The 16,270-nt window shown below is 44.5% G+C and overlaps 1 protein-coding gene across 1 annotated transcript in view; it reads right to left on the bottom strand.

The window, feature by feature from the left end:
* Nucleotides 1-323: 323 nt before the first annotated feature.
* LOC309544514 (uncharacterized protein) overlaps nt 324-16,270 on the bottom strand; it is a gene marked incomplete at its 5' end in the record, with an annotated part of 39,638 nt that continues 23,691 nt past the window's right edge. The window contains 3 exons of the mRNA XM_082243415.1: nt 324-829; nt 4,458-4,591; nt 15,204-15,656. Coding sequence (XP_082099541.1) covers nt 697-829; nt 4,458-4,591; nt 15,204-15,656 — 720 coding nt within the window. The 3' untranslated portion in view covers nt 324-696. The remainder of the gene's footprint in view (nt 830-4,457; nt 4,592-15,203; nt 15,657-16,270) is intronic.

Consider the following 16,270-nt stretch of genomic DNA (forward strand, 5'->3'; position numbering starts at 1 on the left):
ACACATACACTCACTGGCCACTTTGTTAGGTTCACCAGTTCATTGGCATGGTAACACAAATTGCTAATCAGCCAATCGCATGGCAGCAACTCAATGCATTTAGGCATCTAGACGTGGTGAAAATGACATGCTAAACTTCAAACTGAGCATCAGAATGGGGAAGAAAGAGGATTTAGGTGGCTTTGAACATGGCATTGTTGTTGGCGCCAGGCAGGCTGGTCTGAGAATTTAAAAAACTGCTGATCTACTGGAATTTCAAACTAAAATATCAGTGCTGAATGGACCAAATCTTTAAACTGCCAAAATAATACATATTTGTGTAGAAATTAATAGTTTTTATCAATAAAGGATTTATATTACCTAATGTGCTTTTAAGCAAAAGTTTATGGACTCATCAATAATCCCAGCAGAGATTCCTGCTCTATGAGAAGATGTCACATCCTGATCTGAACTCAAACACCCAATCAAGTCTCAGGGAATCATTTCCTCTTAACCTTACTGTGTTTTTAAAGTGAACACAGATCAGGTAATATTATCCTCCCGGTATTGTGCCTCATTTGGAAGAAAATCATATGGGGAAGGATTTGACTTACAATCATGAAAAACAGGGAAGCAGAGATTATATGGGAAAAGTTACTGACTAAAATGGACTAAAAGTCTCAGGTTTTGCATCTTTCAGACTTTTACAGTGATCGATCACCTTCTTTTCATCCATGTTAGCCTGGTACCCCCATCAGCACATGTTATATAGGGTGTTTTATGTGAAGTCTCCGCAGGCATGCTTCCTAGCATTCTGACGTCCTGTGCACCTTGATGAATGGGTTTCTCCCTGTAACATGATTTAAAAAAAAAAAAATACATAATGCAAAACCCAGGCACAATGGGTATCATTACTTAAAAAAAAAAAAAAAAAAGTAAAACCACAAATATTTTTTCAGAGGTATTTCTCAGACAAGATGTTTTGTCATCCAGGCCATTTTCAAGGACAACCATACATTTGTTTACCTAGATTGCCTATAGAATAGGCAAATTGTTCCATGTTCAAAGTATTTTTCTGCAAGGTACAATTTATCTACCCGTCTCAGGTCCCTCAGTCAGGCAGAGAGGAGAAGTCGGGCAGCCTTTCTAATCTGGACTGGAGGGGAAGAAGCAGAAGTCTGGCGGAGGCGGAGCTCCTCCAATCCATCTCCCGGGTAGAGGAACAACAGAGTCCTGGTGGTGACAGTGTCCGATCAGATCATCGGGCTCCTCTGATCTCACCGATCACACCATTAAATCTTTCCCTCTGAGCATGCCGCCCCTGCCGAGCTGGACCAGAGAAGGTTGAGGAGGAGGTCGGTGGAGTTACGCACTAGACCTCCTCCTCTCTGTATGCTGGGGCCTCAGGCTCTCTCTGTGTGTGTGACATCACTGGTTGGAAGTCGCCAGGCGGCAGGCAGTCCTAGCAACCAGTTCCGGCAATGTAGCTGGTAGGGTGGCTGTGCTAGTTTCAATCTGGGACACTGTATTGTCCCGAAATGAAGGTGCCCAGGGCCCGGGACAGACCTGCCAAATGGGGGACTGTCCCAGGCAATCCAGGATACGTAGTCATCCTACTTGCAAGGGGGATCTCTCCTGGGACATTATATTGTGACAGCGGACTTTCTGCCGTCAGAATTCACTGTTCATCAGCTTCAGTGGGCTGATTGAGAAAAACAAGCCCATTTTACAAAAGTTTATCTAACAGGCATGGGCACATGGATCGAAATTTGTATTTCTTATGGCTAGCTTTAGGTTAAGTAAAGTCTTTTTTCAGTTATGTTGTGTATAAAACCGAAACTCTAGGCAGACATAAAATATTTAATTTGCATACTTGTTTCAGGTCAGCAAGCTAGTACTAAAACCACTGGGCCAGGGAAGTAGTATTTTCAGAAAGAGAACTAAAAATGGCAGCCTCTATACTTACTCTCACTGGGTTTCCAACAAATAACTGACGAGCCAAGGTAACTAATGCAACCTGAAACTTAACCTGAAATGCCAGTAACCAGTACAGTCACTAATAGCTTATCTTTGTTAAATTGCTGTGGTAATATGTACAGTGTATATTTGAATATGCCCCCTAGCCATTATTGAAGCTGCCTCTAAAATATACTGTAGGTTGTTTCTGGACGGGGCTGCTAGGGTAAACCTATCATAAATTTGGACATTGCAAACTGGGCATATAATGAAAAATGCATAGGCAGAAGTTGCATTTACTGAACACCTCCTGAAATTGACAGTTTAAATTTAAAATATATGGATAAAAAGTTGATAACTGTTACACTTATATGAACTTGTTGGACATCTCATTGTAAAGCAATAGGTGTTAATATGGATTTGCCCCCTCCACCCTCCCATGGCAACTCTAGTCGTTTCCTTTTCTCTGGTAAAGCTTTCCACACGAATTGGGATTGTCTATGGAAATTTGTGTCCATTCAGCCAAAAGGGGATTTGTAAGGTCAGGTACTTACAGTATATTGGATGAAAAGAACTGGCTTGTAACAGTAAAGTCTAGTACACACGATGAGAATTTTGGAGGAATGATTGTCCATTTTTTTTCGGATGCTAGTCTCATATCTATTTTCAGGCAAAAACTGTACAAATTAAAGCGTAACTTCACTCTCCCAATCAACATTGATTATTGTTAATCCTCATGCTGCTAGCATTAGTAAATATATAGGAAAGTATATCATATTTACTTGTTTTACACTTTTTTTTTTTTACATGTCTTCAGGTACTTCCTGGTTTCCATGCTAGGCAAATTATGTCATACATCCCAGGAGTCTTCATGGGGGGGGGGGGGGAGTGGAGGAGGGCTTTTCTCAGCTAAGCACAGTCTCCAGCATGCATACTTGAGTTAAGGGCAGGAAGTAAATGTTACAAGAATCATTTGCCCTTACTTAAGATGGCCACGGCCAGAAATCCTAGGTGTAGTTTTTCAAAGAGATTTCTCACCAAAATAAAGCATGGAGAAATGGATGGATGGGAGAGTTTTCTTTGAATATTAAAAATTGATTGAATAACGTTTTTGGTTTGTGGTGTTCAGATGCAGTAAAGATCCACTTTTAAATGAAAATTGTACGATCCGGTATCTTACTAGAAAAATGTTCATGTTTGTCCCTTCGGAAAATTTCGGACAACAGTTGTGTACCAACGATCAGATTGTCGTACGATCGTTTCGAAAGCGGTATTTTCTGTACGATATTCTGATCGTGTGTACGGAGCTTAACCTTCACTGTAGGCACCTGAACGCAATCTTTTAGAACAATAGTATCCACAGAATGCAACCCACAGGCTTGATGTATTTCTTTGCTTGCCTTTATCTGTCCCTTGGGACAGGTTCTCCCCACTGATATGAGACACTATTCCTCCCCCTCAGAGGCACCATTCATTCTACTGACACCAACAGCAGGGCACCATTCCTTCCACTGAAAACAGCAATGTTGCATTATTCCTTCCACTGACACCAGTGATGGGACACTATTTCTTCAACTGACACCAGTGATGGGACACTATTTCTTCAACTGACACCAGTGATGGAGCACTATTCCTTCCACTGACACCAGTGATGGGGCACTATTCCTTCCACTGACACCAACAATGGGGCATAATTCTTCCCACTTTTACAAACAATTGGGCACAATTTCTCCCACTGACATCAACGATGTGGCACTATTCTTCTCATTAATACCAATGATGGGTACTGTTCCTCCTCCAACTGACCACAGGTGCTGTATACATTTTTTACCCAAAGCCTGACCACCCAGCATTAGACATTGGGGTTTATTTACTAAAGCTGCAGAGTGCAAAATCAATCTCACTTCTGCATAGAAACCAATCAGCTTCCATGTTTTATTGCCAAAGCTTAATTGATCAAGCTGAGGTTAGAAGCTGATTGCATTCTGCAGAAGTGAGACTGATTTTGCGCTCTCCAGCTTCAGTAAATAAACCCCATAAACTGCCACTGATGCTGGGGCTTTTGTACTACCGATGGCCACAGCCAAGCCCCTAAAGTCTGAAGGACTGTAAAGGGCCCTTTGTTTAGAAAGTTTGGAGACCCCTGTTTTCGAGGGTGTCCACATTCTTTAGGCCATTTAATGCAGGTGTTATGGTCAGATGTCCAGAAACCTATGGCCATATAGTATATCTTGGCTTTTTCTGTAAGTGTTGACCTTGGTATTGCAAGATGAGAGGGGCAAAGCTACTATAGTTGTCTGTTACATAAAAAGTCATGGCTTTCATGTACATTTGGCTACCAATTTCTCTAAATCTGCTGATTTTTTATTAATGGTTATGCTGTTTTCACATATGATAACACTAATTTTTAAAGACCTAACAAAAGTAAATTATTTTCTGAATCCTTGCAAGCCTAATATTTGTACCTAATTAATAAAGCATGTTTAATGTAAGCATGTAAGCAGCATATGCTGAATACTTACTGTTTTTCTCTCAGTGAACAGAGCACTTGGGCAATTAGTGTGTGATGCCCACTGTCTGTCCTCTCCTTCACCAACCTCACCAGCTCAGACATTGGAAGTTGCAGTTTCTCCACGCCTTGCCAAGATACATTGATCTAAAGGGTCGAGAAAATTAACACACACATTACTTAAGATGGTGGCACACAGTCAGATTTTGTTTCACATTTGTTCTGTCTGATCAACAACTGAGTAGTTTCACATTCACCCTGATTTTTTGATGTGGCAGATCAAATCTTATAGCTATAAAGTTTGCCTTTTCACACCCCAGGTCCCGCTGCGTTTAACTCAACGGTCTTGGAATCTGAAAGCCGCTGTCTTCTTCTCCTTCCTTCCTTCCTTAGGGATGCCAGTACAGTTCAGAGCAATTCTGGTTGGTCAGCACTGGCACGTAACCGCACTGACCAATCGGAAAAGCTCTGATTCATCCAGAGTTCCTAAGAAAAAAAGGGGAGGAAGACCCCAACATTCAAATCCCTGGACCGCTGCATCGGCTGCATGGGCAGTGAAAGCCAATCATTGACTGTGAGGAGGGTATAGTGTGTTAGTTCACTTTTTCATTTTTTGTGAAAAGGTGAACTTACACTTTGATCCCGAGTCCATTATTTTTATGATTTTGCTAGAGTAGGGCCCTATTCAGAAGATTTTCCCTTGCTTTATCATGATATTGTTAGTAGGACAGGAAGTGGTAGAAAATCTCTGTAGCAAGGATAACAATGGCAATAGAATTAATTGTAATTAGTGGGCCAAGGGAAAGATCAAACTCCTGTTAGGAGTCCCTTATGCTAGCAAAGGAGTAACACCTCACCCAAAGATGTGCTCACCAGTGCCGGGGACCAGTCAGGGGCCCCACTCATGTGAAGAATCAAGTATTAAGGCAGTCCCCCAACTCAGATGTATGTAGTGATGTATGCACAGTCCCTCCAGAAGATGTTGCCCCTTGTCCTACACACTTGTTCAGGTGTACAGCTGCAAGAAAAAGTATGTGAACCCCTTGGAATGATATGGATTTCTGCACAAATTGGTCATAAAATGTGATCTGATCATCAACTAAGTCACAACAATAGACAATCACAGTTTGCTTAAACTAATAACACACAAAGAATGAAATGTTGCCATGTTTTTATTGAACACACCATGTAAAGATTCACAGTGCAGGTGGAAAAAGTATGTGAACCCTTGGATTTAATAACTGGTTGAACCTCCTTTGGCAGCAATAACTTCAACCTAACCTTTCCTGTAGTTGCACATCAGATGTTCACAACTGTCAGGAGTAATTCTTGACCATTCCTCTTTACAGAACTGTTTCAGTTCAGCAATATTCTTGGGATGTCTGGTGGGAATCGCTTTCTTGAGGTCATGCTACAGCATCTCAATCGGGTTGAGGTCAGGACTCTGACTGGGCCACTTCAGAAGGCGTATTTTCTTCTGTTTAAGCCATTCTGTTGTTGATTTACTTCTATACTTTGGGTCATTGTCCTGTTGCAACACCCATCTTCTGTTGAGCTTCAGCTGGCAGACAGATGGCCTTAAGTTCTCCTGCAAAATGTCTTGATATACTTGGGAATTCATTTTTCCTTCACCGATAGCAATCCGTCTGGGCCCTGACGCAGCAAAGCAGCCCCAAACCATGATGCCCCCACCACCATACTTCACAGTTGGGATGAGGTTTTGATGTTGGTGTGCTGTGCCTCTTTTTCGCCACACATAGTGTTGTGTGTTCCTTCCAAACACCTCAACTTTGGTTTCATCTGTCCACAGAATATTTTGCCAGTACTGCTGTGGAACATCCAGGTGCTCTTGTGCAAACTGTAAACGTGCAGCAATGTTTTGTTTGGACAGCAGTGGCTTCCTCTGTGGTATCCACCATGAAATCCATTCTTGTTTAGTGTTTTACGTATTGTAGATTCGCTAACAGGGATGTAACATTTTCCAGTGACTTTTGTAAGTCTTTAGCTGACACTCTAGGATTCTTCTTCACCTCATTGAGCAGTCTGCGCTGTGCTCTTGCAGTCATCTTTACAGGACGGCCACTCCTAGGGAGAGTAGCAGCAGTGCTGAACTTTCTCCATTTATAGACAATTTGTCTTACCGTGGACTGATGAACAGCAAGGCTTTTGGAGATACTTTTATAACCCTTTCCAGCTTTATACAAGTCAACAATTCTTAATCGTAGGTCTTCTGAGAGCTCTTTTGTGCGAGGCATCATTCACATCAGGCAATGCTTCTTGTGAAAAGCAAACCCAGAACTGATGTGTGTTTTTTATAGGGCAGGGCAGCTGTAACCAACACCTCCAATCTCATCTCATTGATTGGACTCCAGTTGGCTGACATCTAACTCCAATTAGCTCTTGGAGATGTTATTAGTCTAGGGGTTCACATACTTTTTCCACCTGCACTGTGAATGTTTACATGGTGTGTTCAATAAAAACATGGCAACATTTCATTCTTTGTGTGTTATTAGTTTAAGCAGACTGTGATTGTCTATTGTTGTGACTTAGATGATGATCAGATTACATTTTATGACCAATTTGTGCAGAAATCCATATCATTCCAAAGGGTTCACATACTTTTTCTTGCAGCTGTATGTGTTGCATTAAGAGGGGCATGCGGAGCCTGTGCCCACTCCACCAGTCAACGTACCTCTGTTACCTCACACCTTGCAAAAGAATGGTGTCCCGTCGAGCACATAGCGTGGACCTCAATTGTGCTCTCACTTAACTCTTGCCTTATGTACTTAGTAACCAGGCAATAGATCTCCGTAACGCTGTTCCGCTACCCATGACCGGCGGATACAGATAGCGAGGGATGGAGTCAGAATACCGAACCCCTTTGCTGTCTGTGACCCCTTAAGTTAATAGGCAGGTCCAAAAACAGCCTTATTCAGTGCAATGCTTCTAGGCACTTCTTCACACCACCGAAATGACCTACTAAAAGCCACTTCTGTACTCCAACTTTGTATTATCCATCCCAGAATATCAGAATTAATTTTTCAAAAGAAGACCACTGTGCAGTATTCCTTATTAAAAATTAATTAAAAAACACTCAATAGTGCACACTTACATTATAATATATTGATGCCAACTTTAACCACTTCAATACAGGGCACTTTTACCCCCTTCCTGCCCAGACTAATTTTCAGCTTTCAGTGCTCTTACACTTTAAATGACAGCTGCTCAGTCATACTACACTGTACCCAAACAACATTTTTTTCACACAAATAGAGATTTCTATTGGTGGCATTTCATAACCGCTGGGTTTCTTATTTTTTGCGATAAAAGCGAAAAAAATAGTGAAAATATTGAAAAAAAAAACACTTTTGTGTAGTTTGTATTAAAAAATTTGCCAATAAGCAATTTTTCTTCATAAATTTTGGCCAAATGTATACTGCTACATATCTTTGGTAAAAATAGCCCAAATTAGTGTATATTATTTAGGCTGTGTGAAAGTTATAGAGTCTACAAGCTATGGTTCCAATCATTGAAAATTGATCACACCTGATGTACTGACGGGTCAGCCGAGAGGAGCTCCCACATGATGAATGACCCTGACCAAGACAGTGGGTGATTTGTACCATACAAAGGTCTGATTCACTGTTGGAATATCAAGTCATCTGCCCTGGGTCAGCCATCATTCATTGGGACTCCTATCACTCCAATATTACTCCAAGATTAAGCCAGACATTCAGAGGGAACACTACGTCATTGGCAACACTTTAATATGTGACTGTCTTGGTAGACCCCTAGTGGAATTTCTCCTGTGGCCCTGTGGACACATGTGATCGGCGGTGTGTGTGTGTGGTGGGGGGGGGGGGGGTCTCGGCACTTTCACAATAAGAAGATATTACAAAAGAATTACATCAAAATGCGTTGGGTCTCTGCAGTCCAGTAGGGACAACCTTTATCCTAACATGGTTTTTCTTCATTATAGTCGCTATGCTTTTAATGTGCAAATTGTGCTTTCTTTATATATGTTTGTACCAATAAAATTTCTATATTTTTTATATAACCACAGTTCTCAGTGCAGTGCCCATTAAAGTCCCACTAGAGAGTTTTTTGATCTGTTTTGTGTCACATAGTTACATAGTTACATAGTTAGTGAGGCTGAAAAAAGACACAAGTCCATCCAGTTCAACCTATGATGCGTGTGTGTGTGTTTGCTAACCGTACATTGTATACCCCTGTATGTTGTGGTCTTTAAGGTGTCCATCCAATAGTTTTTTGAAACTATCAAGGCTCCCCGCTGATACGACTGCTTGCGGAAGAGAATTCCACATCCTTACTACTCTTACAGTGAAGAACCCCTTACGCACTTTAAGGTTAAACCGCCTTTCCTCAAGTTTTAGTGAGTGGCCACGTGTCTTATTGTATTCCCTTACTCTGAATAGTTTGTTCCTTATGCTAGGGTCGCCAGTACAGTATTTGTACATTGATATCATATCCCCCCTCAATCGTCTCTTCTCCAGAGAGAATAAGTTCAGTGCTTGTAGTCTTTCCTCATAGCTGATGTCCTCTATTCCCCTAATTATTTTTGTTGCCCTTCTCTGGACTTTCTCCAGTTCCAGCACATCCTTCCTGAGGACCGGTGCCCAGAACTGGACAGCATACTCCAGATGTGGCCGGACCAGAGTTTTGTAGAGTGGAAGAATAATCTCTTTATTTCTGGAGTGAATCCCCTTTTTTATACAACCCAGTATTCTGTTGGCTTTGCTTGCAGCGGCTTGGCATTGCATGCCACTTCCAAGCCTGTTGTCTACCAGTACCCCCAGGTCCCTTTCCATCCTAGACTCACCCAGAGGTTCCCCCCCTAGTGAGTAGCTTGCTTTCTGGTTACTGGCCCCCAAGTGCATTACTTTACATTTTTCTACATTAAACCTCATCTGCCATGTAGTTGCCCACCCCGTTATTTTGTTCAGGTCTGCTTGCAAGATTTCCACATCCTGCATAGAAGATATTGGCATGCCTAATTTAGTATCATCTGCAAATACTGAGATTGTACTAGATATCCCCTCCTCTAGATAATTTATGAATAAATTAAACAGGATTGGTCCCAGGACAGAACCCTGGGGGACCCCACTTTCCACACTCGCCCACTCAGAGTACTCCCCATTAATCACCACCCTCTGGACTCTCCCCTGGAGCCAGTTCTCTATCCAGGTACTCACCTTATGGTCCATACCTACCTTCCTTAGTTTGTACAGTAAGCGTTTGTGGGGAACGGTGTCAAAGGCCTTTGCAAAGTCCAGATACACCACATCCACAGGCTTACCTTTATCTAAGTGGCAGCTCACTTCATCGTAGAAGGTTAATAGATTGGTTTGGCATGAACGATTTTTCATGAATCCATGCTGATTACTACTTATAATACCGTTTTCATTACTAAAGTCTTGTATGTGGTCCCTTATCATCCCCTCCAAAATTTTGCAGACTACTGATGTTAGGCTGACCGGCCTATAGTTACCCGGGATATATCTCGGCCCCTTTTTAAATATTGGTACCACGTTGGCTTTTTTCCAATCAGCTGGCACCATACCTGTCTGTAAACTATCCTTAAAGATCAAGAATAATGGTCTGGCAATCACCTGGCTGAGCTCATTAAGAACCCTTGGGTGCAAGCCATCCGGTCCCGGGGATTTATTTATTTTAAGTTTCTCTAGTTTAGCTCTAAGTCTATCCTCTGTTAGCGATGGCGGCACTTCCTGAGGTGTATTATTTAGTTCGGCCTTACAAGCTGGGTTCGTGTAGCCCCCCGATTCCTTTGTGAAGACTGAAGAAAAGAAATTATTTAACACTTCCGCCTTTTCTCTGTCCTCTGTAGCCATTTTTCCTTTATCATCTTTTATGGGGCCAATGTGTTCTGGCCTCGCTTTCTTACTGTTTATATACTTAAAGAACTTCTTGGGGTTCTTTTTACTCTCCTCCGCTATATGTCTCTCGTGTTCTATTTTAGCCGCCCTGATTTCATCTTTACATTTCTTATTACACTCTTTGTAGTGCTTAAATGCTGCCAATGACCCCTCAGTCTTGTATTTTTTGAAGGCCTTTTCTTTAGCTCTAATATACATTTTTATGTTGGAGTTTAGCCACCCAGGGTTTAGTTTTGCTCTTTTAAATTTATTTCCCTGTGGAATGCACTGGCCCACCCCCTTGTTAAGTATGCTCTTGAAGCACTCCCATTTTTCCTCCGTGTTCTTTGTTCCCAGGGTTCTATCCCATTTGATATTTTCTAGCAGCAAGCGCAGTTTAGGGAAATTGGCTCTTTTGAAATTCAGTGTCCTTATATTACCCTTGTGTTTCCTATTACTGTAATTAATACTGAAACCAATTGACCTATGGTCACTGTTCCCTAAGTTGTCCCGTATTTCTATATCCGTGAGCAGGTCTGTATTGTTGGTAATCAGTAGGTCAAGTACCGCATTGTTTCTTGTCGGTGCATTCACCATCTGACCCATGAAATTGTCCTGCAAAACATTTAGGAACTGCCTAGCCTTGGCTGAATGCGCGGTTCCTTCTGCCCAGTCTATATCAGGATAATTAAAGTCCCCCATTATAATGACATTTCCCATCCTTGCTGCCAATCCTATCTGTAACATGAGGTCCACCTCCCCCTCCTCCCTCTGGTTGGGGGGCCTATAGCATACGCCCAATATTACCTTCCCCACCGTGCCTTCCCTTTGAAGCTCTACCCATAGGGATTCTGCTTCGTCCATAGCTCCATTATTAATATCATCCCTCATATTTACCTGTATACTGTTCTTAATATACAAACATACTCCTCCCCCTTTTTTACCCTCTCTATCTCTGCGATAAAGGGAATACCCCTGAATGGTCGCCATCCAGTCATGAGAGCTGTCAAACCAAGTCTCAGTTATCCCCACAAAATCTAAGTCCTCCTCAAATATCAGCAGCTCCAGCTCTCCCATCTTGTTGGCCAGGCTTCTGGCATTGGTATACAAGCCTCGTAATTTTGATGTTTTTAGGCTGCTCTCTTGATTTTTCCCCGTACCCACCCTGGGTATAGGAGCTCCGAACACCCTACCGCTAATGCCCCCATTTCTGCCCTCTGAAGCTTGCTTTCCACTGGCTAATTCTACATCTGTACCCTCCCCCCCATTCCCTAGTTTAAAAGCCCCTCTAACTTTTTGGCCATCCTCGCACCCAGTACGGCTGCACCCACCCCATTTAGGTGCAATCCGTCCCTACCAAAGAGCCGGTGACCGACTGAGAAGACGGCCCAGTTCTCCAGGAACCCGAAACCCTCCTTACTACACCAGCTCCTCAGCCACTCGTTAACTTCCCTAATCTCCCGCTGCCTCTCTGGTGTGGCTCGAGGTACAGGTAGTATTTCGGAAAATACTACCTTGGAGGTCCTAGTCCTCAACTTAGCGCCTAAGTCCCTGAAATCGTTTAGGACTCTCCGTCTTCCTCTGCCTATGTCATTGGTACCCACGTGTACCATGACAGCTGGGTCTTCCCCAGCCCCACCCAATAATCTGTTCACCCGATCCGCGATGTGCCGAACCCGAGCGCCCGGCAAACAACAGACTGTTCGGTCTTTGTCACAGATTACACTATCTGCCCTTCTAATAATTGAGTCCCCTACCACCAGCACCTGTCTTTCCTTTCCCTTTCTCCCGGCCTCATTGGAGGAGTTCTTCCCCTGGCAGCTAGGGGCGTCGCTCTGCTCCAGCAATGCTGGTCCCTGACTGGTTTCCCCAACATCACACAACGGGGCGTATCTATTGGGGTGCTCCAGCCCAGGATCAGCCTCCTTGACTTGTCCCCTTCTACCCCTCCTAACTGTCACCCCTCTGCTCTGCTCTGATGCCTGCACCTCCGATACTCCGCCCACCTCTGTGCAGGCCCCTGCCTGCACCTGATTGGTACAATCCTGGCTCTCCTCCGGTATGGACATTCGTCTCAGTGTTGCCAGCTGCTTCCCTAGATTCAGGACCTGAGCTTCCAGGGAAGCAACGTACTCACATTTTGCGCATTTGTATTCGCCCTCGATCGCATGACCGAGGAACGCATACATATCACAAGATGTACACCGAGTCGCATCTCCACACCCGCCGGGCATTGTACCTACTATCTAATCTAATGGGGATTCAGCGATTTAAGTCTATCCTATGTGGCTATTTCCTGGCTTCCTAACGCTACCTTCTCACCCTCTGGTATTCCGCTCCACTCACTTGACACCGGTCAGTCACCCAACACTCACAATCTCACAGCCCGGTCAGACGCACAACACTCAGTCGCACAGCCCGGTCAGACGCACAACACTAAGTCGCACAGCCCGGTCAGACGCACAACACTAAGTCGCACAGCCCGGTCAGACGCACTACATTCAGTCGCACAGCCCGGTCAGACGCACAACACCGAGTCGCACAGCCCGGTCAGACGCACAACACCGAGTCGCACAGCCCGGTCAGACGCACAACACCGAGTCGCACAGCCCGGTCAGACGCACAACACCGAGTCGCACAGCCCGGTCAGGCGCACAACACCGAGTCGCACAGCCCGGTCAGACGCACAACACTCAGTCGCACAGTCTGGTCAGACGCACAACACTGAGTCGCACAGGCCGGTCAGACGCACAACACTGAGTCGTACAGCCCGGTCAGACGCACAACACCGAGTCGCACAGCCCAGTCAGACGCACAACACCGAGTCGCACAGCCCGGTCAGACGCACAACACTCAGGTAGTGATAGGTACTCCCAGACACTCAGGTAGCAACAGATACTCCCAGATACTCAGGCACTCACAGGTACTCAGGTGCTCCCAGATACTCAGGTGCTCACAGATACTCAGGTACTCACAGATACTCACAGATACTCAGGTACTCACAGGTACTCACAGGTACTCAGGTACTCACAGGTACTCACAGATACTCAGGTACTCACAGGTACTCAGGTGCTCACAGATACTCAGGTGCTCACAGATACTCACAGGTACTCACAGATACTCAGGTACTCACAGGTACTCAGGTGCTCACAGGTACTCACAGGTACTCCCAGATACTCACAGGTACTCCCAGATACTCACAGGTACTCACAGATACTCAGGTACTACAATCTCAGTCACCAGTCTTACTTACCTAGTGTATGTCCCTTTAAGTCTGTCTCTAGCAGTTCCTGGCTGTTTTTTTTTTTTTCTTTCCCTCAGACGGTCAGTCTCCGCTCTGCACCCGCCTCCCTCTGTCACTTCCCGGTCAGCCTTTGCTCGCTAGTCTCCTCTGGTCCCTCTCTGTGGGGGGGGGGGGGTCCGCACCACTCGCCGCCCGCCGCAAAAAGGGGGGGGGGTTACTGTTCCGCTCGCCACCCGCAACAAGAGAGGGGGGGGGGTTACCGACCCGCTCGCCGCTCGCTTCTGGGGGGGGGGGGTCGGGGTTCGAGCGCCGCTCCCCGCCGCTGCTCTCCTGGGGGGGGGGTTACTCACACGCGGTCGGTCACGCACACACTCCACACACACTCCTCTCTCCTGCTCTCCCTGACAGCCTCTGATCCCGCGCTCTGCTCTCTGCTCCACAGCACCACCTACTGGCCGCCGTGTCAATTGAGGGATGTGGGCACTCCATGAGATGCTTCCAATAGTGACCTAACTACCAACAATTTGTCTAGCCAGGGGAAAGGGGTTAATGCTTTTACCGCCTTCTCCGGGCTAAAGTTGCAAGCTTTTTGGGGTCCGGCCTCCCATCCTGTGTTTATATAAAAGGGAAAGCGGTCTTGATCCCCACGGGGCGAGAGAGGGAGAGAGCAGGAGAGAAGAAGAGGGCCGCTGGGATCTGCGGTCCGCTTCAAGGAACACAGACTTAACAGGACACCATTGTTATGCACTACTGCCATTCTGGACTTACCATTTCTGGGCTCTTCCTATGCAGGTGTGCTGGGGCAGCCACAGTTAGGGCTAGTTAGGAAAAAGACTCTTGCCTGTTAAGCTGTTATGTTGAGTTTCCACAGTAATGTTATATTAACTGCTTTGAGCCTAGTCTGAAGTTATTCAAAGGGTTGCATGGTGGGTTTTGGCGTATCAAAAGAACCAGGGTCTGTAAATGCACCAATGGGTATGAAGTAACAACACTTCAGCAAGACAAGGAAGAGGAGGTAGTTGCCATGGTTAACTAAAAGATGGCGCTATATAAATCCTGTATAATAATAATAAAAATAATGTAAGCTGAGCCGTGCATGTGCAACTTAGCTTACATCGCTGACACAGCCCCTGTGTCCCGGGATGACTGACTCATGTGCATGTACAGGAGTGATATTATGCTGCACCAGCCAATGAAGAGAGCCAAAGACTGGCACCCAAAAGAAGATGCTGGCAAGGAACAGGGATCGTTGAAAGAAAGGGAAGTTTAGCTCTGCCGTAGCAGCTTAGAAACCCCTGCTGTGTGTTTTAATTAGAAGGCTAGTAGCTGCAAAGTTGATGCTGCTAAAAGTAAAAATGAAAGAAGTTGTGATTTCTGTGCCTCTGCTGCAAAAGGTGAATATACATTTCTCCACAATTCCTATAGCTACATAGGTAAATAACACCTTGTTTCAAAGTGGCTTAAATGCTTGTCCAGAATATGTACATATTTCAAATTTGCATAGGATCACTTTAATTAATGTAACTTAGTGTTGGGAGTCGATAATGTTCATTAAATTTGAAGAGAGACTGGACTGTGTAGCTCTACTTTCAGTAAATTACTTGCAAAAATCAGTACTTACTTTATTTAATGGCCTTTGCTCCTTAGAGGTCTTCTGAGGAGGAATTTGGTTTACTATTACCTTGGGGAAGAAAGCAGGGGAAGAGTTCCTAACTTTTTGTATTGGGTCACAAGTAAGTGTGCCTTCGTCTGTTACTGCCACCAAACTTACTGCCCGCTGAACAGTTTGTGGAGGCCTGGATGCTTCACAGCTTTTACAGCTAGACACTAAAGGGAGGGAAATGCTGATTGCCCCTGAATTACTCTGCAAGGGAGATGGAATATCTGTATGTGCCGCACTTCTTTTCTTCACTTGTTTTGAAACTTCTGGTGTGTCTTCATTATCCACTTCACAATCATCAATAACCTGCCCTAGGATAGGTCGAAGATCAATTGTTATTTGCCGAATAATGGGTCGCTCCTGTGTAGGCTGATCAAGGGCTGGTTCGAGGTGTGGGTATCTGAAAGTCTTTTTCTGTAGAGAAAACACATAGGGGTTTCATTTATAAATGTTCACAAACATTCATGCATTCTTCTAAATGGATTCACAGCAAAACTTCAGCCTCCCCCTCTTTCAGGTTCCCCAAACACGCCCCTTATGCCTGATTGTTATTTCTTTTAACTGTTTTTTTTTCCATCAGGTGCCGTCATTTTCTCTGTAAGGAAAAACAATTCCTGATCACATAACCTGTGTATTGTGGTAGGTGGTGATATGTTACTATGGACAGGTACAACTGCATGGTTCCTGCTCAGGACCTGCACACATCTATTTATTGTAATGTGTGGGAGGTTACCGTAAATCAATTAATAGCTCTGATCACATTGGGGCACTTCAATGATGCAGTGCCTGCACAGATCCTCCCCCTGAGTGCCGGTTCACACTTCAGTTATGTCAGACATCGCATGAGATTCAAACTGCACTGCTCTGCAAATCACATGGGATGTCTGAGCAATGCGAATTCAGCCATACGGATTGCATCGCATTTGGGTCAAAGTTACGCAGGACCCTTTTTTTTGGTCCGCACCAGAATCGTGAACACCCATGCAATCTGATTCCTTTCCGAATTGACAGTTCACACTGCGATTTGT

This window comes from Pelophylax lessonae (assembly GCF_965119305.1).
Source record: "Pelophylax lessonae genome assembly, chromosome: 1".
Taxonomy (NCBI): domain Eukaryota; kingdom Metazoa; phylum Chordata; class Amphibia; order Anura; family Ranidae; genus Pelophylax; species Pelophylax lessonae.